Source organism: Protopterus annectens, chromosome 4.part0 (assembly GCF_019279795.1).
Source record: "Protopterus annectens isolate FY-2018-M chromosome 4.part0, PAN1.0, whole genome shotgun sequence".
In the NCBI taxonomy this organism is placed as follows: Eukaryota; Metazoa; Chordata; order Ceratodontiformes; family Protopteridae; genus Protopterus; species Protopterus annectens.
Window position 1 is genome coordinate 459,094,839 of NC_056733.1, and position 23,151 is coordinate 459,117,989.

The window sequence follows — 23,151 nt, forward strand, 5'->3', positions numbered from 1 at the left end:
TACCAGAAGCTTAGCCAATTGTTGAAGTCAATCATTTTGTTCTTGTACTGTGGTATTATTCTGGGTGATGGCAGGATGCTACTCAGGGCCTGGGCTACAAGATCGGAGAGCTCCAACATGTCTCTTTTCATATAGTCCAGGGAGGTACATCTCAGGTCATTCACACCAACATGGACAATGACAGAGTCATATTTGTATTTGTTATGTAGTGACCTGAGTACGTGCATTATGTGGCGGATCCTGGCAACCGACAGGCAGCTGACAGTAACTTTCTCCTTGTTTAGCCTGGTGAGTGGAACATCAATGCTCCTGGCTATAGAGTCACCTCTGACTAGAGTGTTGGGTACGTTGTTATGCCTTATGGGCTGTGGTTGAGTGGCACACTGAGTTTGTGGGCTATGTGTTATTTGGGTTGTGTTAGGGGGTGTATAATAAGCCATAACTGATTGGCTTATTACAGTTAGATTTACGTATCTATGCCCATTTGCTACACTTTATACCTGTAAAGACTGAGCACTTCAACTTTCAATGTTTTACTTTAAAAAAAATATTTTTGAACTGTAGAAACCTGCTTGCTATAAATTTAGCAAACAGTTTTTACAGTTGATAATCTGGCTGCCACGGAGTGCAACAGTTTTTTTTTTTTTTTGTAAATTCTTCTATTTAAACTGTAGTAAACTGCCTGCTATAAATGAAGGAAACAGTTGCTGCAGTTTATACCCTGCCTGCACAGAGAGCTACAGTGCTCAGGTTTCTGAAAAAAAATCTTTTTTGTCTTTTAAGCTGTATCAAACTACTTACTATAATGTAGCAAGCAGTTGCACCAGTTTAGACCACACAAGGAATGCTTTAGCACTCAGGTCTGATCACAGATGCAATACCAGCTTCAAAACACTGGTACTGCATTAAAGAGCAATTGGGATCAGTTGATTGTACCCCCAGCACAATGTACCCCAGGGAAGTTGCCCCCTCACCTTGTTCTAGCTACTGTACTGATGTTACCTGTCGGGAATTAACTACTGTAAAGTATTTTTTTTTGCTTTCCCTTCAAAATATATGCCAAATACTAGTTTGTATAATTCTGTATATAATAACATGCTGCATTTAATTGTTTTTCTTTCTTTTGTATGATTCAGTTTTACTTCTTAGAGTTCTTCCTGGAAAGACCCATTTTGTATTATTCCATTCATCTAGCTGACAAAATAAATGAACAAAGCAGGGCAGTATTGAACCTGTGCACCTTGCACAGTGCAACATAACATAAAATAACTTCTGTCAAGGGTAGCACAGTGGTACAACATGAAGTGCTGCTACATTATAGCCCTTGACATTGGCTGTGGTGCCTTCTGTGCAGGGATTGCTTGATGTGAGTCAGCACTGTCTACACCAGTTCTTCCCTCATCCTAGATGAAATACTGTATGATACTGGGACTGACTATTCAGATGCTGCAGTGATTTTAGAAACTTACTTTCTTAATTTGGGTCTTTTATTACACCTGTGAAGGCAAAGACTCTTACCTACTACAGTACCACTGTACTTTTGTTTGATTAAGGTGAGTTTCTCTCAGCAGAAGCTATGAACTAAAGAGCTGCAAGCTTTGTAAACAAAGCAGACTCAGTAATGTGTAAATACAATAATTAAGATAACAGTACCCTAAAATGCAGGTTGTCTTATACTGACAACGTTTAGTTGTAGTAGGCCCTTACTTTAATCATATTGCCAAGCAACCAGACTAAAAAAATATGAATACAAATACATATACATACATATATATGCATATATCCATATCTATATCTATCTTATCTATATATATATATATACACATAGATATGTAATAGTTGCCGAGCCAGATCAGGCCCATTTTCAATGGAGAGCCGAGGGAAAAGTTTCAAACTTTATATTAAATACAGCATTCACCTGAGAACAGGTAACATAAAGAAATGATACTAGTTGCGGTACATTACACATGCAAAGATTTCAGATACAGGTTAATAATGTCCTAACATTCTTATAGGTTTTCTACAAAGCCGAGCAGAGATGCACTAAGAAGGAGAGAAATATCTATAAGATCTATTAAGAGGAGAATCTTAATTAAAAAAAGACTCATAAAGCTTATAACTGTAGAGGATAGTGACACTAACGAGACAGAAAAGCACAAATGGGAACTAGTGTTAAGAGGAAGTAAATGAGGGACTACAGGGCAGATGATTTGTGACAAGAGGTAAAAGGATGGTAGTGTACTAAAATCAGGAATTACGATTCAAAAGAACTCAGAGTAGAAACAGAGTGGAACGTATGCTGCACTGACTAATAGCAGCTCATTATAGCCTTACTCACTCTTGAAAAAGTACTTCATTTCTGTTTCCCCCATACATCTGGTGTTTTTTGACTTGTTTCATTTCCAGAATAATTTGTAACCTTTCCTAAGGCTAGGTGACCTAAGACTAGGATATTTATATTAAGCAAGGATATGTTGGGGCTGCTGCTACCCACTTCATCTGTGCATTATAACTGATTAATTATTTATTGGTGGATTGTACTTTCACAAAACAGTGTTCTAATATAACATAATTCTATCAATCATACACTCCACCAATCAGGATGATTCAGATTATCAATTCCAAGCAGAGGTGAGGTCTGAGGTTAATGCCCCCCCCCCCCCCCACAATACCTGTTGTTTTTAATAGTATGTAATGGGTTAGACTGTCATGAATACACACACACACACACACACACACACACACACACACACACACACACACACACACACACACACACACACACACACACACACAAACTGTTGTAAATTCCAAAGTTTGGCTTAGTGCATCACTCTTTTGTTAATAATTCATACTCAGACATCCATACTAAGTATTCCGTTACTGAATTTAGCCTGATCCTACATGCCATTAATGCTGGGCAGGTAACATTTTAAGTACACAGCATGATCTGCCTGGTCTCCTGCCTGCAAGAGCCCTGGTCTCACTACTTGACACATGACAGTGTACAGGATAAAACCTAAAAGGAGTTGAGGAATTAGCAGTGTACTGACTAACCTATGTATGCATTCAACAAGAAAGTGAGGGAATCTTAAATACCATGTGGGCAGCCAAGAAGCTGATTACATTTTTTTGGAGATTGTCAAATGTCAAATCATTATCATAATACATTCATTTATTTCAAGTGCCACTTCATCCTGTTAAGGGTCATAGAAGTATTGGATCTTATCTTGGCAAGCAATGTGTATAAGGCAGGAACCTGTACTCAGAGGACTCCTGTCCATTCTAGGATGCAAACATACTGAACATATAAAGTCATGGGCAGGTATCACCAGTTCACCTACCTGCATGTCTCTGGTAAATGAAAGAAAACTGTCAAGTCTAGAAGCACAAACACACACACACACAAACATACACACACACACACACACACACACACACACACACACACACACACACACACACACACACACACACACACACACACACACATAAGTGTTAGAAAAATGTGTATTTGAATATATGAGAAATGCTAGTTTAAAAGCAAAGTAGTATATAATGCATTTTATTCTATTAATCATATAACAGGGATTAATTCATGTGTAAATTGAAACTGCAGTGTGGCTTGAAGCAAAGCTGACCTTCGACCCTGGCAGATGCTAGCTTAGCAGTTTTAATGTTTATGCTTTTCACAAGTGATTATCTGCTGGGTCAAGAAATTAAATGTGTGAAATAATGAAATCTTCTGCTCTTTCCTGTTGGAATGATTTGGCCTTGTATATGTGTTATTGAGATAAGCACGCAGCTGGTAGGAAAGTGTAACACAGAACAAAGAAGATTATTAAAAGACTGAATCTGCTATTGTATTCGAACTGATATGAAACCTTGAAGAAGTAACTTTACAGAAAGACATTATGTCTGACCAGCTGGATAGCAAGGCCGTATTGTATCTAGAGGAAAAGTTTTTTTTAAATATACAGTATCAACAGCTTTATGAATAGAAGACTGTAAGCTAAAATGATGTAGATGCCCTGTGACATATCACGTCAGTAAGGTGGGCACAGCTTGAATGTTAAACCTATATAAGATTGTGTGCTTCCTGTTTCATGTCAGACAAAATTCTGTACTTGTACATTTTTTGCCTCCTGGTGTACACTAGTAAACTTTTTAACCTGAACCTCCTGTGTATTGAAATCTTATTTTATTTAACAGTTTGGTCCTTCGGATCAGAATTCCCTTGGTAAGCCGCAGATCAGAGAGTATCGGTGGTCGAATACTGCGCAGGAGAAGTTACCGAAATGGTTCTTCTTGAGTGTAAAGACCTCGACTGAATCATCGTGTAAAGAGGCTGGCCACTTTCTGATCTGTGGCCGAAAAGCAGAACTTGGACTTTCTCAATACCGGAGGCTCAGGTAGGAAGAATTTGTCTTTTTTCTGTTTTAGATTAGGGACTAGGTTACAGTATATTGTTGTCAAGATTTGTTTTGCAGATCATGGACAAAAGGAAGTACTGTATATTTGGTCATAGATCAGGGTAACAAAATAAGGTAGGCAGTTATTCTAGATAAACTGTGAAAAGGAACTGAGAACTTGATATCACGTGATAAAAAAAAGGGTTATGTAACATTTTCTTTGTCATGGGTAATCAGTGCACTAAAACATCGCGAGATCCGCCCCTAACCGAAGATGCAAAATACATGCAATCACAACGTTCCGATAACGTTAGGTATTATACGAAATGGGTTAGCAAATATGAATTTGATGGTAAACTAGATAAACCTTCACTAGTTAAACTCCTTAAACAGCTTAAATCTGATGTGGGAGGTCAGGCAAAAAAGCAACGCCAATTAGGCATTCCTCGGGCACACAGGTGGATTGAGGAAGCAAATCGTAGAGAACAGAAGCTTAAAAATTCAAAAACATTGTTTTTAGACAAAGTGGATAATAACTTGGTAATAGCAACAGCTCCTCCTCCTCCTCCCTTGCCCCCTCCCTTACCCTTTTCAGGATATGAAGCGAGTGGACAGGCTGGTCCGCCCCCGCGTTATCCTGAAGTTTCAGCAAGACCACAACCTTTTGTTAGAGATCCTATTGAAACTAGGTCCTGAATGCGTAAAACACATAGGGACACAGAATCATATCAAATAGAGAGAAACCTACAGGATGAGAGTGAGGAGGAAATATGCCCACTTATAGAAGTTCCAAATCCTCAGGCAGGACAGGAAGGTCAAAACCCAACACTCTTAGTATATAGATGGACACCGGAAGATATCCGGAAGGCTACTGAGGGAATCCCCCATCCAAAAGTTAATTTTACGAAATTTTTAGAAGATTTACAAGGCATGAGGTTGAGTTACCACTTGAATGGGGAAGAAGTAGAAAAAGTAGAAAGACAAATTATAGGTCCAGATTGGCACATGATTTGTGGCGCCTGGAACCCTCGCAATGCAGAGCTTAGACCACTCCCACATAGTGACGCAGAGTTAGACAGCAGAGTGAAAGGTCTGACAGACCGAATCTCTGAGAAATGGAAACCTAGAGCAGACTGGACTTGCATTAATCAATGCATACAACAGGAAAATGAGATGATAGATGGGTATTATGCTAGATTATTAGAATGTTTTAATAATCATAGCGGTATGTCAGTTCCTGAGAACCAAACGATTGATTCCCCGTATGAACAACAATTAAAAAAATGCATTTTTGAAAGGTTGCATTGCACCTATTAGTAGCTTCATTATGAAGCATATGATAGACCATCAAACAGGGAGGCTACAAGCCTTACTCGAATACGCTAGACATGCTGAAAGACATTTTAATAGTAAAAAGAAAAAGAAGGCACAAGTCTTCACTGCTGAAGACGGAGCTGAAGTATTTGTATTACAGTCAGGTAAAAAGGGCAAGAAAAATGCCCAGGGAAACAAGCAGTCTGATAAATGATCAGAAGATTTTGAAGAGAGGAAAAAGAGAGGTGAGTGCTTCAAGTGCGGGAAAAAGGGACATCTAGCAAAGGATTGTAAGCAAAACAAAAAGGTAATTACAGAAGATAAGGGAGATGAGGACTGACTATATGATAGTGAAGATACATCATGTGAAAGTCAGAAATCATTAGGAAAAGTTAATAAACAAAAAACAAATGTAAATGTGATAGAAGGAGTAGAGTAAGTGCAAGTAGATATGGAGGATGAAGAAAGTGAAATTTTGGACTTAGCATTATTGAGTTTAGAGCTCTACTTAGCAGATACAAAACCGGAAGTTACACTTCTGGTGGAGGGAAGGGAAGTCAAATTCATGTGTGACTCAGGAGCATCACGGACTTTGATAAACCACTCCAAGTTACCAGAACATTCTGAATCACCTGATTATATATTAGTGAAAGCAGCAAACGGACAGCTATATAGGGAACCACTTTCCCATGATATAGCAATAACTGACCCTGTTTCAGGTATGACCCAGAGAAGTAAAATTGTTGTTTCTGCAAAGTGTCCAGTAAACCTATTGGGCAGAGACCTTATGCAAATATTTGGCATAGCAGTAGTTCCAACTGTACAAGGTATGGAGGCACAGAGACAAATGGATACCTTTGTAGTGCGATCAGAGGGTGAAACTTTTTACTGGTACAGCCAGGACCTAGTCACAACTGGTCCAGGGGCAGTAACAGAGGAACTGATGAATGTAGCCATCAGTAAAGCCCCCTCCCTCGACACTGATCGACAGCATTTGTTACACTGTACTCTATACTACTGTACTACACCAGGACCTGATACAGAGTATGAGCAAGAATTGTTTAGAAATCGTGCAACTAGATTGGTTTTGCGTACTTTGTACTGGGATACTGAGGGGAACAGTGTAGTTAGCTGTTCATTACCTCAAGAATTCCTTGCATTGTATAGATCAAATCGGTTACCACATGTCAGCTTGACAACGAACAAAAGTGTCAAATGGGCAGACTTAGGAGAAAAAGTAACACAATGGGAAAAACAGACAGATTTAGAACTATCAGAACAAGGGATACAAAAACAAAAACTAAATTGGTTGACACAGACACATCCAGCTGTACACTTGCAATCTAGCGAGGACAGCTGATTAGCGTTCTTATTAGAAGAAGAAGAAAAGGCCTTATGTGAAATTCCAACAACTCTTTGGTCAACAGGCAAGTCAGATGTAGGACTTATTCAAACAGCAGGACCAGTTACAATAACCCCAAAGTCAGCTTTTAGACCACAGAAAAGACAATACCCTTTGAGAAAGGATGCAGAAATAGGAATTAAGCCTATAATAGCATTACTCAAAGAAGGAGTACTGGTAGAATCTCCTGATTCAGCATGTAATACACCCCTATTTCCTTTTAGAAAAGCAAACGGGAAATGGCGGATGGTACAAGATTTACAAGCTGTAAATAATGCAGTAATACCTAGAGCACCTACGGTGCCAGACCCACATACTTTGTTAAACGATTTAGAACCGCAACAGAAGTATTTCTCTGTGGTAGATATTAGCAATGCTTTCTTTTCAATACCTATACATCCTGATAGTCAATATTGGTTTGCATTTACATTTCAGGGTAAAAGGTATACGTATACTCGACTACCACAGGGATATTGTGAGAGCCCAACAATATTTGCACAAGAAATGGCTAGCAACCTGGCAGGGTTTACCCCACCGGGAGGTAGTCAAATTCTACTTTACATAGATGACATCTTGCTAGCAGCCCCCACCCAGCAACAGTGCAGGGAGGATACTGTAGCATTATTGAAATTTTTAGCAACACAAGGACACAAGGTAAACAAAAGTAAGTTACAACTTTGGAGAAAACAAGTTAGATACTTGGGATATGTAATATCCAATGAAGGTAGAATATTGGACGAGGAAAGAAAAACAGCAATTTTGCAAGCACCTAAACCAGCACCAAGAAGGAAATGATGTCTTTCTTGGGTACAACTAATTTCTGCCGGAGCTGGATACCAAATTATGCTTTGGAATCTGCTCCACTGACTGACTTGATATATAAGACACCAATGGCAGCACAAGATATCTTACAATGGACACCCGAAGCAGAAACGGCTTTCTGCAGGTTGAAGCAGTTGATAGCTTCTTCATTAGTTTTAGGACTTCCAAATTATCACAAACGTTTTTTTCAGACCGTAGATTGTAAGCAAGGATATATGACATCAGTACTGATGCAACAACATGGGGACAAGCAACGCCCCATAGCCTACTATTCATCACAGTTAGACCCAGTGACGCAATCTTTGCCTCACTGTGTACAAGCAGTAGTTGCAGCTGCAATGGCAGTACAGGCTTTGACCTCAGTGGTGTTATTCCACCCTCTCACATTGAGAGTGCCTCATGCAGTTGCAATAATTTTACTGCAAGAGAAAGTGGCATACCTTTCTCCTGCTAGACATCTTTCATGTATGACTACACTGCTGAGCCAACCTCATATGACAATTGAATGATGTACAACATTAAATCCATCAACATTACTCCCAACTCCTGCGGATGGCACACCACACAGCTGCCTGCAGGAAATTGAACAGTTAGCTTTACCTAGACAGGATCTCACAGATATGCCCTTGGATAATGCCGAGGTGACATATTACGTGGACGGCTCATGCAGAAGGGGTCCTACAGGGAAGAATCTGGTAGGGTATGCAGTAGTTACAGACACTGAAATTTTAGAAGCCCAATCCTTACCACTAACTTATCTGCACAAGCAGCAGAATTGATAGCTTTGACGAGGGCATGTACTTTAGCAAAAAACAAGTGTGTAAACATATATACTGACAGTCAGTATGCTTTTTCTACAGTACATGTATTTGCACAACAATGGAAAAATAGAGGAATGATAACATCTAGTGGAAAACCTATTAATCATGCGCAATTTATTTTGGAGTTATTAGAATCTATTCAGTTACCTACCAAAGTAGCTATTTGTAAATGTGTAGCTCATACAAAACAACAGGATAAGATTTCGAAAGGCAATGCACGAGCTGATGCAGCTGCAAAGCAAACAGCCTCAGACTCAGAAACTTTACTTTTAAATGAGGAATTACAACCCTCTGAGATTTTAGATTTAGATATGTTAAAAACAATGCAGACGCTTTCTACAAAAGCAGAAAAACAAAAATGGGTAAAACGAGGTGCAATTCTTGAGAATGGACTGTACATTTCCAAAGAAAGAAAACTGATATTGCGGTCTAATTTATTTAGATATGCAACTTTGTTGAGCCATGGGCAGTGCCATGTCTCAACAGGGGGATGGTACAGTTAGTAAATCGAATATTCCAAACATATGGATACACAAACTACACAAAAAAATTTTGTGCAGCTTGTCATACTTGTAACAAGCACCATGCACAAGGAGCATTTAAAACCAAGCAAGGAAGTTTTCCTATACCACCATACCCGTTCCATACTATTTGTATGGATTTCATAGAATTGAATAAATGTGAAGGGAAGAAGTTTTGTTTAGTTATTGTAGACATGTTTTCTAAATGGGTAGAAGCTTTTCCAACCAAAAACCCGGATGCAGCAACAGTGGCGAAAGCCCTGATAAAAGAAGTAATCCCTAGATTTGGCATTCCGGAAAGGATTTATAGTGACAACGGCACACATTTCGTAAACCAGACAATCCACCAACTTGGGAGATTTTTTGGTATCTCCTTAAAAAACCATTGTGCCTACCACCCACAGTCAGCAGGACTGGTGGAAAGGTACAATGGTACCCTAAAAAGTAAACCTAGGAAGCTAGTTGAGGAGACCCAAAAGAATTGGATACACTGTCTGCCTTTAGCACTGCTGAGTATGAGAATGGTTCCAAATGTAAAGGGTTTGACTCCCTTTGAAATGGTTTTTGGGAGGGCATATTATGTGCCTCAGTGGAAAGCTCTCATGTCTGCAGAGCAAGAGGCTGACAGTTCATTAGCTAGTTGAGGAAACTGTTAACAAATAAATCTGTTTTGCAGTTTAACTCTTTTTTTCAGATAAGGAACAGACCAGACCGGTAGAAGCAGTCTTGGCTCCTGGGACATACGTTTGGCTGAAAGTGACGAAAAGGAAGAATTGGGTGAGTCCAAAGTGGGATGGAACATACCAGGTTCTGTTGGCAATGCCTACTGCAGTCAGAGTGGCCAAGAGGACGTCCCGGGTTCAATTTGACACATTGTAAACCGGTAAAGAACTTTCAACTTGATAAAAACTTTGTGACTGATACACAACCAGACCGAGATGGCCAAAAACAAAGTGAAGAGAAATTTAGATCAACCCCAGAGATGTTGCATAACCATTTTGTTGAGTGTACATTTATTGACTGTAATTGTGACAATTTTCCTCTTGTTGTGGTTTATCCTACACACAACCACACAAGTGAAAGTGGGAAGGCGTGATGAAACATCTATAGACTGGCATCCAAATTTTAACACATACCTAGCCATGAAACGTGTATATGCAGAGTCTATGAACATTTCAAATTGCTGGGTTTGTACAGGTATACCAACAGCATATGGAGGACTGATAATGTCCACTGTCCCTTTGGGGATAAATGAGTCTTGGGAGAATTTACTTTTCGATACAGGAACTGTGAGATCACAGGACAAAATAGATTTATTTTTACCTGTCACACAAAAAGGAGTTGTATGTTTTTATAAAAATGATACCATCCAGGTGGTCTGGAGCAATTGTAATATAACCATATCTTACTGATGTTATATTAAGAATGGTAATGGCAATACTTTTTGCAATGCTAACTATGACTCATATTTGAACTCATTGAAAACAACTATGAATGACATTCGCAAAAATCCAGTTTTGTTTAAACAATTGTCAGTTATAGATCAGAAAATGTTTCATGCAGGGCTGATGCGTATTAGTACTAAAGTAGAAAACTGTTATTTTATTTGTGGGAAAAAGGCATATAAATGGTTACCTGAGAATTGGTCCGGCAGTTGTTTTTTGGGTTATTTGGTTCCGGCAATAAGACATACTGCAGAATTACCTTTGGGTAAGATATGAAAAGTGAGAGAAGCAGCCGAAAACCCGAAGGTCCAGTTAAAAAACCTGTGAATCCAGTTGGAAAGATTGTAGCTGGCTGGAAAGACCACAATTCAGTAAAAGACAAAAGCAAATTGACTCATATGGACTTGAGTGACAGAGTTATATCTTGGGCAGGAATATTCCCAGCCTATGGAGCAGTCAAATCGATCTGGGAGCTGAGGAAGTTGACAAAACTTCTCGAAGTAATGTTGACTTCACCCTAGCGGCGAGAGGTGGTACGTGCACTCTTATCAAAGAAGAATGCTGTGCTTATATTCCTGACAATTGTCATGAGATCAATAGCCACCTAGAGGTAATTCAGCAAGTATCAGCCATGACTGAACCAGGTCCAAACCCACTGATGGACTTTTTCCAGAATCTATTTGGGGGGTGGGGTTCCCTCCTAATGAATATTCTGATTGCCATTTGTGTGGGTATACCCCTAATAGGAGCATGTGTTTGCTGTGGAATTCCCTGCATGAAAAGATTAATCAAAGATTTTATTGATGTATCTGTTACTGAAACTTTGTACCAAGATATTGAGATTGAGAGATTGATTTCAGATGACATTTTTTCTGAAGTATAGATTGAATGACTCTCCTAGCTGAAAATCCTAAGTGGAAAAGGCTAGGAGATGAAATGACACTATTCAAAATAGAATAAAAAGTATTAATGGGGGGGATGTTAGAAAAATGTGTATTTGAATATATGAGAAATGCTAGTTTAAAAGCAAAGTAGTATATAATGCATTTTATTCTATTAATCCTATAACAGTAAGGATTAATTCATGTGTAAATGTAAGTTGATTTGAAACTGCAGTGTGGCTTGAAGCAAAGCTGACCTTCGACCCTGGCAGATGCTAGCTTAGCAAGTTTTAATGTTTATGCTTTTCACAAGTGATTATCTGCTGGGTCAGGAAATTAAATGTGTGAAATAATGAAATCTGCTCTTTCCTGTTGGAATGATTTGGCCTTGTATATGTGTTATTGAGATAAGCACACAGCTGGTAGGAAAGTGTAACAGAGAACAAAGAAGATTATTAAAAGACTGAATCTGCTATTGTATTTGAACTGATATGAAACCTTGAACAAGTAACTTTACAGAAAGACATTATGTCTGACCAGCTGGATAGCAAGGCCGTATTGTATCTAGAGGATAAGTTTTTTTAAATATACAGCATCAACAGCTTTATGAATAGAAGACTGTAAGCTAAAATGATGTAGATGCCCTGTGACATATAACATCAGTAAGGTGGGCACAGCTTGAATGTTAAACCTATATAAGATTGTGTGCTTCCTGCTTCATGTCAGACAAAATTCTGTACTTGTACGTTTTTTGCCTCCTGGTGTACACTAGTAAACATTTTAACCTGAACCTCCTGTGTATTGAAATCTTATTTTATTTAACAATAAGAAAGGATTTGCACGTTCTGCCCATAAAGTACCCCAGCAGGGGACTCTAAAAAAGCAATGCTAACAACTGCAGCACTGTGTAACCTCACACCAAGATGAATGGTCAGTTAAAGAATTTTAGTAAAATCACTGCTGTTAGAGTTAATGTCAAGAGGGTTTCTACACAGGTTACCTAAGCAAATTAAGCAATAAAATATAATTTTTAGAAAGAAGACTTTATTAAATTAAAAAAAAAAAACAAGAAGACAAAGTTATCATTCAGCTAAGCAGCCTATGTTGGCTAATAAAATATAACTGCTAAAACAACACAGCAGTAAGTAAGCCTCCCGCATTTCCTTAGGTTTTTTTTTTTTATGACATTATGTGGTTTAGAAACCTAGTGCTAGCAGTCTAGGAAAAGCAATATTCTATTCCACACCCCAGAGATCACGTCAGTCACCCTGCTAGACAGGGGTCTAGGGAAGTAAATAGTGTGGGAAGAAATAGCCAGGGAATTGTTATGGCTACGCTTGTATAGGCCCTAGGGTCGATAGCCTAGTACCAGCCTATGAACCTGTTCTTGCCACATTTCATAGGGAACAAACCATTTAACTGGTAGCTACAACCATGTCATTTTTATGATCAGACAGCTATCATATGCATTGAAATCTCATGATTTCCACTGATATATTTTACCTATGATACTCGTTCTCTTTTATTTTTATTATGCTGCTTATACATGCAATCTAAACTAGCCACTGTTGCCAAAAAAGTTCCTCAGCAAGGGACTGAGTAGTGTTACATTCTTCTCCTTTAGTTTTGAGAGTACATTAAGAAAATACAATAAACTAGACATTTTCTTATAGCATATTGATCTTACAGCTTTGGCCTTATGCAGTAGTTTCATGCAGGTTACTTTGATGGTATCTTTGGTTTTACTTACGCATGGTACAGGCTCCAGTGGCTGCATCACAGTCATTATCATGGCATGAGCAGAACTCTGTGCAATTCACTCCAAATCGTCCAGGAGGACAGCTCATGTTGCAGCTGCAAAAACAAAACATGACATATGTGGTTAACTTTTACAGCTTTCCACCAAACCATATTCCCATGTACCTCTCCACTGCATCTAGCAAAGAATACCAAGCCTCACCAAGGTCTGTAGTCAGTGCTTACCTATGTGATAAGCAGTCTGAATACTCACCTTTAGTTTACAGTACTCAGCTTACCTGTCACTAGCAGTCACACTCACCTTTAGTTTACAGTACTCTGCTTACTTACCTATGTCACAAGGAGTCAGAACACTCACCTTTTACTTTACAGTACTCGGCTTACTTATTTCACTAGCAGTGGAAGTGCTCACCTGTACTTTACAGTACTCAGGTTACCTATGTCACTAGCAGTGGGAAGAGTCACCTTGTACTTCACAGTACTCAGCTTACCTATAGGTTCATAGGTAAGTAGTAGGCTATCTGCCCGAAGGCATTTATAAGCCTAGCCAGAATGTGTTGGCTTTCGCCACCCCCTTAGATTAGTTCCCTGTGCCTCTGTCTAGCACAGCCAATGAAGTGATCCTCGGAGTAAACTTTCCATTTCCCATCCACTCGTCACGGTTTCTTTTGAAGAGTGTTAGTGAGGAGCTTTGCCTACTGTAGATTGGAATCTTGTTCCAAAGCATGGAAAGTCTCTAGGACAGGAATCTATCCCTCCAGCATGTCCTATTTATTGTTGTGGTGAGGTTTAGATCCCAAAAGCGTGTGGCTTGAGGGGATAAGGTTTTCTTTAGGTGGAGCATGTCCATCAATTCTGGGTTAGACATGGCTTTGTATGTCAGGCAGAGATCACCTCTGAGTAGGCAGTACGCAACTGAGTACAGCTAGAGTTTCTTCAGTCGAGCTGCATAGGACATCTGTTTGAGGCCAGTGATCCTCTTGGTGAGGTACTTCTGTGGTCTTTCCAGCTGTTGCAGGTGTCTTGTAAGGTACATCCTAAATGGGGTGTTGTACTCTATGATGGGTCTGATGAGTGATGAGTAGAGGGGCACAATGACCTATTTTGATCTGGATGCAAACCCTTTTGTGATTAGGTGGGCCACGTAGAAGGATTTTCTAACCACTTTGGCAATGTGATTATCAAAGGTGAGATTACTATCTACTTGGGTCCCCAGATCCCTTATTACGTCTTCCGTATTTAGTGGACTACCACCTATGTGGTAGTTTGTGGGTACTTTGTTTTTTCCAAAGGGGATGACTATGCACTTTTTGGCATTTAGCTTGAGGCCATGATTTTGACACCAGATATCCGTCTCAGTGAGACCCTTTTGGAGGATGTCTGTGTCTGCCAGAGAGTCAATTATAGCCCCTAGTTTGCAGTCATCTCTGAACTTGGTCAGCCATAGTCCTCCTGTGTTTGCCTGTACCTCTGAGAAGTATATGTTGAACAGGAAGGGTCCTGGGACTGAGCCCTGGGGAATGCCACTTGTAATCGGTTTAAAGTCGGACCTAGCTCCCGCAACTCTCACCATGTGGGTTCTGTCCATGAGCCAGTTGGCAACCACTCCTGTGACGTAGGAGTTTATGTTCAGACTGGTGAGCTTGTCTATAATACCAGAATGGGGAATGGTGTCGAAGGCCTTAGCGAGGTCTAGGTAGGCTGTGTGTACCACCTTTCCCTCGTCTATAGCCTTGGTAACTGTCTCAAAGAAGTCCATCAGGTTTAGGAGGCATGATCTGCCCTTAACAATGGCAAACTGGGAAGGGTCCAGTATTTGGAGGTTCCCAATGTCTCTGTTAATGAGTTCCATGATGATGCACTACATAGCCTTGCAGACCAAGCTAGTCAGGCTTATAGGGTGATAGTTCCCAAGGACTGTTGTGGCTCCACCTTTGTGGAGTGGAATAAGCATTGCTGTGCACCACTCTATGGGTACATAGCCTGTGTAGAGGCTGAGTTTGAACAGTGTGTTTAGGTGAGGGGTTAGCTCATGTAGGACGCAGCCTGGGACACCATCTGGTCCCATTGATGCTGTGTTTTTGGCTTTGGAGAGAGCTGTTTTTAACCTGTTTGTCTGTGATTTCAGGGACTCTATATTCTTCTGGTATGGCCATGGGCCCTTTTGGGAGTGAGAGGGGGGTGAAGTTTGCGCTGAACCTGTCTGCCAGGATGTTGGCGATATTGGTCAGTTCAGTGTATTTTGTGCCATTCTGCACTAACTCCAAGCAGATCTGAGCATTGCCACTTAGATTCTTGACATAGTTAAAGAATGCCTTGTGGTTATCTTTGGTGTCCTTGGCAATTTTTCTTTCAAAGCTCGCCTTGGATGATTTTATGATGGATCGTAGTTTCTTGCCGATACTGATCAGTGAAGTCTTCCCTTCTTGGGATTTTACTCTTTTCTGTACTAGTTTCCTCCTTCTGTTGTATAGCTTGTTTATGGCAGGAGTCCACCAAACTGGTTTCTTTTTCTTGGAGGAGTGAGTCTTGGTTTTGGTTTTGCTTGGGATGGCACGAGCCATGCATTCTTGTAGGTGCCCGTACAATGCATTAGTATAGGATTTTGCAGCTTGGACAGCGTTATCCTTCAGCATGGAGGCTTTGAAATTTTCCACCTCAGTCTTAAGTAACGTGAAGTTTGCTTTTGAAAAGTTTTTTACAGTGGTTTCCTTGTCCAGGGGTTGGGGCGGAATGTGGATATCCAAAGTGATTTGTTTATGGTCAGATCTAACCAGCGAGGGGTTGACCTCCAGTGTGGAACACCGTTTGCCCATGTTGGTGATGACCTGGTCCAGTATGTTGTCACCTAAGTTGAACCAGGGCATTTGAGTTTATAAATTCTAGGAAATGTTGGGCAATGGGAGTTAGTACTTGAGTAGTTCTCCCAGTTAATGTTTGGGTAATTGAAATCACCCAATATTAGGATATTTGGTAGGACCTTTATGTTTCTCAGTGTTTCCAGAAATGCGGAATGGGGATCCTGGGACATGGTGGATGATCTGTAGCAAGCTACAATTTGAATTTCAGTTTTGCCCATTGTTAGTTGCACATGGATGATCTCTGAAGCAACGTGCTGTGCCACTAAACTGGAGGTGTGGGTATCCTTGATGAATATGGATATTCCCCCGCCTTTTGTATTTCGGTCTGGGTTCTGTGGCCAAAATGTATGGTATGAGTTGTAGCCTGGTAGTGCTGGGGTGCTCTCTGGAGCCTTAAACCAGGTTTCTGTTACTGCACATATATCGATTTTCTCCATACTAAAGAGTGCCTCGAGTGCATGCATTTTGAGGTTTAGACTTCTGGCATTGGGTAGCATTACCCTCAGTTTTTTGTTACTTGGGCTATTTACGGCAGTGGTTTTGTCTTTTGAGACTTGCCTAAAAAAGGCACTATGGGGGTGGCAAGAGCCTTGAAAGCCTATGGGTGACAGGTGCAAGCCATCGCTAATAAAGTAGCATGGCTTGTCAAGTATGTCATCCCAGGTGGACAGACACTGGAACCCCTTTGAATGACACCAGAAACTTAGCCAATTGTTGAAATCAAGATTTTTTTCTTTATACTGTGGTTTCATTCTTGGTGAGGGCAGGATGCTACTCAGGGTCAGGGTCATACCAGCCTGGGCTATGTGATCTGAGAGCTCCTCCATGTCTCTTTTCATGTAGTCCAGGGAGGTATGGCTGAGGTCATTCACACCAACATGGATGATGACAGAGTCATATATGTACTTGTTCTTGAGTGACCTGAGTGCTTGTGTTATGTGGCGGATCGTGGCACCCGACAAGCAGCTGACAGTAACCTTCTCCTTATTCAGACTAGTGAGTGGGACGTCAGTGTGCCTGACTATAGAGTCTCCTATTACTAGTATGTTGGGTATGTTATTTTACCTTAAGGGCTGTGATTGCATGGTACACTGGTTTTGTGAAGTATGTGTTTCATGGTTTGTGTTGGGGGGTGGAGGTTGCTTGGATGTTTGCTTTGGAGGTCTCTGTTGGTTTTGCAGATTTTTATTTAGAGCCTCCGAGTATGTTTTCATGTATTTATGTGTGTTTTTTGCTGGTGCTGGTTTAATGGGACTATGTGAGACTGGTGGTGTGATGCAAGTATTTCTCTTCTCCTCTTGACTGTCTGATCCAGTCTTGGGTTGAGAGAGCTTAGCCTCCAGTTTGGCTGTATAATTGCATCTCTCGCATGTATTACTGTTTGGTGGTAGGAGTAAACGGTTGTCTGTGTACATGAGGCAGTTATAACATTGCCTCAAAATGATCAGATTCACCAGTTGGACTGGAGAGTACACATGAAACTGCCCTTTGGACATGCCTGGATAGGTACAGTGAATTGTTTTACAGGATGGCTGGTAAGGTCGAATAGAGAGCCTTGTCCTTTTGTACAGTACAGGAGGGTATAATGGTAGGGTTTATAAGTGCTTGCTATAAGTTTTGAGCAAGTGCCAGGCTGAGAAATGAATGGCTTGAGTGCTTAAGTTGAAAGTTTGTCTATTTCCAAGGGAAAAATTGAAGAGGAGACTTTTTGGAGCCGGGAAAAGTTTTACCCTAGTTAACCGGCACTGCCCGGCATGCAATACTGGGCAAATGCAGTACTTATAGCAGGGAAATTAAAGAGATAGAAATTAGCCCAAAATGGCCAATAAACTACTAATTTCTGGGCTGAAACCACTCCTCCAGGGATAGATAGGCTGCTCAAAGCTCCCCTCTCTCACAGGTGAACAGAGAAACTTCCTTCTATCCAAGTAAGGTATGAGCAAACACAATGATTTGCAACACAGCCCTGAATTCAGCACTAACCTGAAAACTGGACTATACTAGCTTAGAAAGGCAGGAAACAAGTATATATTTTTTTCAGAAAATAAAGCAGATGCAATCAAAAAAACACTATAAATGCACATAAAAGGATACTTGTTGTTATATATCGCAGATCAGAGTTGTAGTCAATGCCCCTAGTAATAAAGTAGGATGAAACAAAAATACAGTAAAAGCAGATGGATAAAGTACAATTTTTTATATATAAATATATATATATATATATATATATATATATATATATATATATATATATATGTTTATATAGAAAACGAACAAACTGATTTAAACAAGTTACCCAATTAACCAGAAAAAAAGCTAAAACTGAGCCCTGTTTCAGCAGCCTTCATTCAGACAAGTTCTAACTGCACACTCCTGCTACTAGGGTGCAGGGGAACCTTCTCCAAAAAAAAGATGGCCTGGATCAGTGCTCAAGTTATACAAACAAAGCTAGATTCAGCAGTCCTGAATCTGGTCTATGCTACAGCAACAAGGCACACCAATTTCAGAAAGAAACAGTTCAAATAAGCAGGCACAATAAGCCTGTGACCAGAAACTCCCAGCTCAGAAGGGCAGAATCCAGAATCCAGCCTCTCCTCCCACAAGAGTGCAGAGCACAAGGGACCATGTCACTTGCAGTGGGAACACTCACGTTTTACTTTACAGTACTCGATCATTACCATGTACATGAAGTCACCTATCATAACTCTTTTTACTTCTGTGTCTGCCTTTTTTTTTAGTTTTTTGCACCCCGTTTCTGTAATACTGTATCTATTCTTTCTCCCTCCTTTCTTCCTTATTTTCCTTATTTTATCCCCACGAACATGCAAGCTTCCATCTACTTTTTTCTCCTCTCCATCTTCACAGCTTGAACCTTGTCCCCTACTCGCTTCTCTCCTCCACTTCATTCTTAAACCATGCTCACAGTCATTTTCTCCTCAATCTTGCTTTTGTTCCCTCCTTACCTCTCTCTTCTATTTTCTATGTGTTCGTCCTATCATCTAAGAACTTTATTCGCTTCTTCATTACCCTGCAATGTCATCATCATGTGTTAACCCTAACATGGGCCGAGCCCTAATTCTAACCGTATACATAATGCTACACATAACATTAGCCCTAAGACTATCAGTAAACAAGGCACAAACACACACACACACACACACACACACACACACACACACACACACACACACACACACACACACACACACACACACACACACACACACACACACACACACACACACACACACACACACACACACACACACACACACATACACACACACACACACACACACACACACACACACACACACACACACACACACACACACACACACACACACACACACACACACACACACACACACACACACACACATACACACACACACACACACACACACACACACACAGACACACACACACACGCACACACATACACACACTAACCTGTACTGTAGCACACTGATCCCCTGTAAAAGTGTAGATTTGTGTTTATTTTTTTTTTAAGTCTCGAGTTTTTTGGAAACTTGCTCATATAGTCTCAGCTACATCACTTTTGAGTTTCCAAAAATTTGATGATATACTATAAATCCACATATCTATATCTATAGCTATATCTATCATCTCTCCCTCTATATCTCACTTATGCTCTCCCTCTCTGTGTATATATATATATATATATATATATATATATATATATATATATATATATATATATATATATATATATACATATAGATATACAGATAAACACATATTGACTCTATTATCTCGTCAAACAAAAACTTTGTTGACCACTGAATAACTGAGCATATTACATTGAAGCCTGTTCCACTGAAACGCCAGATGGGGCTTTAGCATGGGTGCTGTAGAAGGACTCCATGCAAAACTACATCCACATTCACTGGAACAGGCATTTACATTACAATCAGAGAGGGGGCAAGTACTGTCATCTGTGCAGACTCACTTGACAAAAGAAATGAATGATAAAATGGGCTCGACCATTTGATGGTCAACAAGGGATACTATACATTGCAAGCATACACACACACACACACACACACACACACACACACACACACACACACACACACATGTAAGCATGGAACTTGAGTGGGATTTGGATGCATTATGCATATGCATTGTGAAATCTATTATTACAATGCACAGAGATGCCTACTGTCACTCTCACTATGTACATACAGTAATGTGCACCACTACACTCAGAAGCACAAAGCACAACACCCACACTTATTTATTTACTTATTTTTGTTTTTGTTTATTTTGAATTTGCTTACCAGGATCTTCTGACAGAGCATGAGAACTCTTTTTAGCAGAGGCACTGGGAAAAAAAACTTTGCATTTTACAGCAATTATAATAAAATGAAATGAAATAAAATGAAAAGAATGAATACATACATATATAACATTGGTTAGTGCCATAGTAACAAACTCATTTTAGTTAATTTCATCACAGAAGGCATGTAGCAAGATTAGTACATCAAGTTATGTGATGAAAGCAATGCACTTGCTTTCAACAGACAGAAGGCAACATGGCTAGTGCATGCTCATTATGCTCCTGTACTACTCAGATACGCTCAGGACGTTACTAGGAACACAGTTCAGACAATGAATGCTTTATTTTACTACCTATGCTAAACATTATAGTAGGTTAGTCAGCAGAATATGTCCTGTGAATCCCATCTATATTCATGTGTTTATCAGACTCTGTAATATACCAAAGCAGATTCTCATTACTAAAAAACACATTCCTATAAAGGGTTATGGGCAATGACTGCCCTCAGGAAATGGGACAGCCTGCATGGTGTGCTAGTCCTTACAGCTATACTCCACCACTTTATATAATCAGAGGATCATAGCTGAATAGTAGACTGTCTTCTTTCGGCTTTTCCCAGTTAGGGGTCGCCACAGTGGAACTCCAGTCTGCTAATGATTGGTAGTTGATTTTTACGTGCTGAGTTACCAGCCCTGACGCACAACCTTCAACAAAGGTACACCCATTCACGCATGTCTCCACACAGAAGACGCTCTAGCTGAGAATTGAACCGGACAGCGTCTTATTGTGAGGCGACAACGCTACCGCAGCACCACCACCGCGATAGCTGATAGTAGACTAATGCCTTAAATGACCTTTATAAGCCTAGCCATGCTTTCCAGATATATTAGAATCCCCATAAGCTATGATGGGAGTATATAAACTTGTGAATGATTGGTCAGGCATTTACAAGTTTTCTTTCTCTAATTGTGACACACATGCCAGTCTTGGGGTACATTTATGATTCCCCAACCACTGAACCAAGTTTCACTTGAATAAGCTCAAGCAAGAACTTTACTTTGCATGGATGCAAAGCCTGTTCTAGAAAAAGGGTAGGTTCTGAGAAACATATCTGTCCATCCGACATGTCCTGTTTATGTTGCAGATAAGTTTCGTTCCCTGGATCAAGTGTTTCAGATGCTATTTGTTTTGTGGATGTGCAACAGGTCTATTAAGGCTGGATCAGAGGATGCTTTGTAGGCCATACATAGGTCACTTCTCAGCAGTCTCTAAGACACCAAGTACAAGGACAAGGTGTTAAGGCAGTCTGCAGAGTACTTATTTTCTAAATCATGCACTCTTTTTGTGAGGGACCTCTGTGGATGCTTCAGCTGTTGCATATGCCTGGTCAGATACATGCTCAAGGGGACATTGTACTCGAGGATTGGCCTTATGAGAGCAGAGTACAATGGAATGATGACGTTTGGATCTGGATGCCAAACCATACTTAAAAATTGAGCAGCATAGAGTGATTTTCTAAATACTGTAGACACATGATGGTCAAAGGCTAAGTCATTGTCTACACACATTCCCAATCTCTAGCTACTTGATCTACTCTTACGGTTATATTATCAATGTAGTAATTTAAAGGGGCGGCTGTCTTACTGAAAGATACTATTAGGCACTTCTTGGCATTGAGTTTATGACCATGGCTTCAACATCAGTTATTAGTCTATGTCAGGCCTTCTTGGAGGAAATTTGTGTGTGGGGAAATTCAATGACTGCACTTAATTTGCAATTGTCCGCAAACTTTGTTAGCCTGATGCCTTTCTTTGCTGTTAACCTTGACAACAGAGAAGTAGATGCCAAATAGGAGCTGACCCAGCACTGAGCCCCGAGGCCTTCCACCAGTGACTGGCCTTTTTGTGGAGGCAGACTTACCTATCCTAACTTCTTGGGTACTATCTTTGAGCAAGTTGGCTGTTCAGTGGGTGACTTAAGGGTTAATACCTAATTGAGTCAGCTTGTTTACAACACCCTGGGTGGGGTATTGTGTTGAAGGCTTTGGCCAGATTGAGGAAGGAAGGGTGCATCATCTTTCTGTTGTCCATTACTTTGGTGACCTTCTTGAAGAAGTCCACCATGACAAGTAAGCATGATCTGCCCCTGGCTAAATCAAACTGAAATGGATCTAGTAGCTACAGGTTTTCTATGTCATCAATTAACATATCCATGATTATTCAACCTATGGCTTTACATATTAGATTAGTCAGGCTTACTGACTGACAAGTTCCCTGGGTCTGTGGGTGTCCCACCCTTGTGTAGTGGAATAATCACTGCAGTCTTTTGTACATTCGGTTCAAAGCCTGCTTGGAGGCTGTAGCTAAATAGTGATTCTAGTGGACCTGATAGTTCATGTTTCATGTTATTAAGGAGGAATCCTGGACTATTTTCAAGGACCATCAATGCAGTGTTCTTGGCCTTGGAAAGTGACTTGAGGATCTGTTTCCTAATAATGGTTGGGGGTGTTATGTTTGTGGGTATTTCCTTAGAGGTGAGTGGGAAAGGGGGGTAAAATTAGAACTAAATTTACCAGCTAGCAGATTTGCTGTATTTATCAGCTCATTACACG

General features: G+C 40.2%; 1 protein-coding gene across 1 annotated transcript in view; it reads right to left on the reverse strand.

Moving 5' to 3' along the window:
• SCARF2 (scavenger receptor class F member 2) overlaps positions 1 to 23,151 on the reverse strand; it is a 1,458,836-nt gene that overhangs the window by 513,635 nt on the left and 922,050 nt on the right. The window contains exon 7 of the mRNA XM_044068378.1: positions 13,369 to 13,472. Within this exon, the coding sequence (XP_043924313.1) occupies positions 13,369 to 13,472 (104 nt within the window). The remainder of the gene's footprint in view (positions 1 to 13,368; positions 13,473 to 23,151) is intronic.